Genomic DNA, 3,328 nt, shown 5'->3' on the forward strand with positions numbered 1-3,328 from the left:
ACATCTGTAACAATCACTTGGTAATTAAATGTTTTATTTTTCATTTTTTCCTTTATTTTGTTTTTTCTTCTAGTATAATAAAGCAAGAATCATTTCATCATTGGATTTATTAACATTTTTTTATATTAAAAAATAAATTTGATTCTATAGTTGATATTGATTTATACTTTTCCCTGATTGTTATGTTTTACCATATAGTTTACAGAAGTATTTTGGTAGGTACCTTAAATTTTTTATTGTAAATTTATTTTATGATTAATCTTTTTCAGGAGGATATCCACAACGACTGGGTTTCCTGTGTTCGATTTTCTCCTAATCATCAAAATCCCATCATTGTTTCCTGTGGTTGGGATAAAATTGTTAAGGTACTTTAAATATAATATAAAATTTTACATTTTAAAATTTATAATTCTTTTTAATGGGTTTTAAAAAAAATTAATTTAATTTAAAGTTTTTGCTCCTAACATTAAATATAACCTCTTAATTATTGATAAGTTATTTGACAGTTGCAGTCAAGGAATAACTCAAATAATGGATAAACCAACCTATGTTTAATGTGTTGTTTCAACATATTGGCCTAAGTTGTTGGACTTCATCAGAGATAAACAAAATGTAATTTATATTTCTTCAAAAGTATTAATAAAAAAAAAATAATAATAATAATAAGTGTGCGTGCGTGCATATATACTATTGAAGTAACTATTTTCAATGGATGTGTGGGCATGTGATGAAACCTAGGGAAAAAAATTATTTAAGAACTCAGTTGAGCATAAGGATCTGTTATTGTAATTGAGTCTTGTACTGTTTTTGTATTTTAGTCTTCTCAGCCAGTAAAAGAAACTTGAAGTATGATGACAGATTCTTTCAAGAAATTGGATTCTAAAACGATCTCGTTCCTTAGGTTTCTTTGATTTTCCACACCACATCATTTTTAGCAATTGACCTCCATAGGACTATATAAACAAAAAAGTATCCAATATGAATTAGTCTTAAATTTTTATTTTATTTGAATCTGTTGACAAATGTGTCTGATTCCATTGAAAAATAAAGAATTAGATGTCCTGGAGGTCATATAATTAAATACACCATATGCCGCTTTCATGACCCAGCGAACATGAAATAAACATTTCTGAAATTTATAGAGCTTGGGGGAGGGAGGAGGTAAACATGTATAGTGGGATACACAATGTATGTTTTGTACAATATTTATGGTTATACTTCCTTTTTTATGTATCATTTTGCTTAGCTCAGCTAAAGATCTGTAACTTTGTCTCAAACATCAGCACACATTAATAACTTCATTGTAGCTTCCTTGACTGTATCTTCAATAGACTTTTTCTTGATTATATTATTAGTCAACAATATCTCCACAACTACTAATTAATAGTATTTTTATTCCTTTTTCCTGGGCATTTTTTAAATACTCTATTAACTGTTACTTTTCAGGTTTGGAACCTTGCCAACTGTAAGCTGAAAATAAATCATAACAAGCACACAGGTTATCTTAACACTGTCACTGTTTCTCCAGATGGATCTCTCTGTGCTTCAGGAGGCAAAGTATGTCATTTTTACTATATATTTAAACAAGTGAAATTTTGTAGTCTAGAATTTAGTAATGGAGATAAGGATTAACATTAATACTTACTTGTAGTTTTTTGTTCCTAAGATGCTTACAAAATTATGCTCCAACATTATCTACACCTTTGCTCCATTTTCGGGTCCTTGATTGATTTATTTATAATGATTACAACTTTTTTGTTAGTTCCCAATGCAATGGAGATCTTTTTTTATGTAACTACAATTTTACTTTAGATAGCCTCCTTGTGCTTGATAATTATTTTATTCGGATTATTTAAAGATAATTCAAAGAATTGTTTGAAAACTTATTAATCAAAGGAAACGTAAACAGTTGTTTACCTCATTTCAGGCAATCCTTTATTTCCCAGGCTTTTTATTTCATTTTAGTTAGCCTCATAATGTCATAATATTTTTTAATTGATTTCTCATCCATGACAAATATTTAAATTTTTCGTTCCTTCAATTTTATTAATGATTTCTTTTGCAGGACTGCAAAGCAATGTTGTGGGACCTCAACGATGGAAAACATCTTCATACTCTGGATCATAATGACATCATTACAGCGTTATGTTTTAGTCCTAACAGGTACTGGCTGTGTGCCGCATTCGGACCTTCTATCAAGATCTGGGTAAGCTATTTAAGTTTTAATTATTATTACTAGTAGTATTAAGTACATTACAGAATGCTCATAATTAAGAAGTTTCTACTATTTGGTCTATATTTAACCAGCACTTATAATTTTCATTTAAAAAAATTTCAACAAACTAGTGTCTTCTAGAATTTGTGGTCTTTTTTTCTTTCTTTATATTTGTTTTAAGTGATAAAGAAATTTTTTTGTTATTAAAAATATTGTTTTAACTTTTTTTTTATTTAATAGGATCTTGAAAGTAAAGATATGGTTGAAGAGTTGAAACCTGAAGTTGTATCACAAGGCTCTAAAGCAGAACCACCTCAGTGCCTGTCCCTTGCCTGGTCTACTGATGGACAGACACTCTTTGCTGGTTACTCAGATAACACCATACGTGTATGGCAAGTCTCAATATCAACACGATAGCCTTTTGAGACATAAAACTTGTAATATTGTATAATAAAACACAAAAACAGAAAAATGTTATGGGTTTCCTTTTCGTTTGTGGAAATTTCCTTCTCCTTTTATTATTTTTTAAACTTTACTTTTTATACAAACAGACCATTAAAGTGAACTCATAAAAACTGGAAATCATCTCTTTAATCTACAACCTTCTTTATATATTATATTATATTATTTAATTTTTTTAAATAGTAAAACTTAAAAGTTGTTAGAAATATTGTCCATTGCTATTGTAAAATATTTTTGCCTTTTCATTTACTTTGTTTCCAAAATTGACTGAGGATTGGACCCTCTAATAAGTTAGCAAATAAGCCTACATGTATATTGTTGTCCACGAAAGACTTGTTTTACTTGCTTGGTTTGTGGCTGATTTATTTTATCATTTTGAATGGCTTATTTAGAGATCTTGTTTTGTTATGAATGTTATTTAAGTAACTATTGTTTATAGAGGTTAATGATATTATAGTGAATGACTATATAAGAAGTAAGCTACTGAAAAAAATAAGCATTTTGTGTTTTATCAAAGGCAAGTCCACTTTGGTTGAGGAATAGTCAATAGGTGAACAAACTATCAGCTTGAGGGTAAATATTGACATCTTTTTCATCATCAGGAAACTAATACCCTTCAAGTTACGAACCTAGAAATGAACCTTAGGGGTT

The 3,328-nt window shown here is 28.8% G+C and overlaps 1 protein-coding gene across 1 annotated transcript; it reads left to right on the top strand.

Annotated features, from left to right (window-relative positions):
- Positions 1-269: 269 nt before the first annotated feature.
- Positions 270-2,687, top strand: LOC106692108 (Receptor of activated protein kinase C 1; the record flags this gene model as incomplete). Its single annotated transcript, XM_067046876.1, is given in 4 exon segments — positions 270-365; positions 1,447-1,557; positions 2,066-2,206; positions 2,456-2,687. Coding segments are annotated over 4 exon segments (525 nt in total), but the record flags the coding sequence as incomplete, so codon positions are not given.
- Between the last annotated feature and the right edge of the window lie 641 nt (positions 2,688-3,328).

This window comes from Halyomorpha halys, unplaced genomic scaffold (genome assembly GCF_000696795.3).
Source record: "Halyomorpha halys isolate HHAL.00 unplaced genomic scaffold, Hhal_1.1 Scaffold8777.1, whole genome shotgun sequence".
In the NCBI taxonomy this organism is placed as follows: domain Eukaryota; kingdom Metazoa; phylum Arthropoda; class Insecta; order Hemiptera; family Pentatomidae; genus Halyomorpha; species Halyomorpha halys.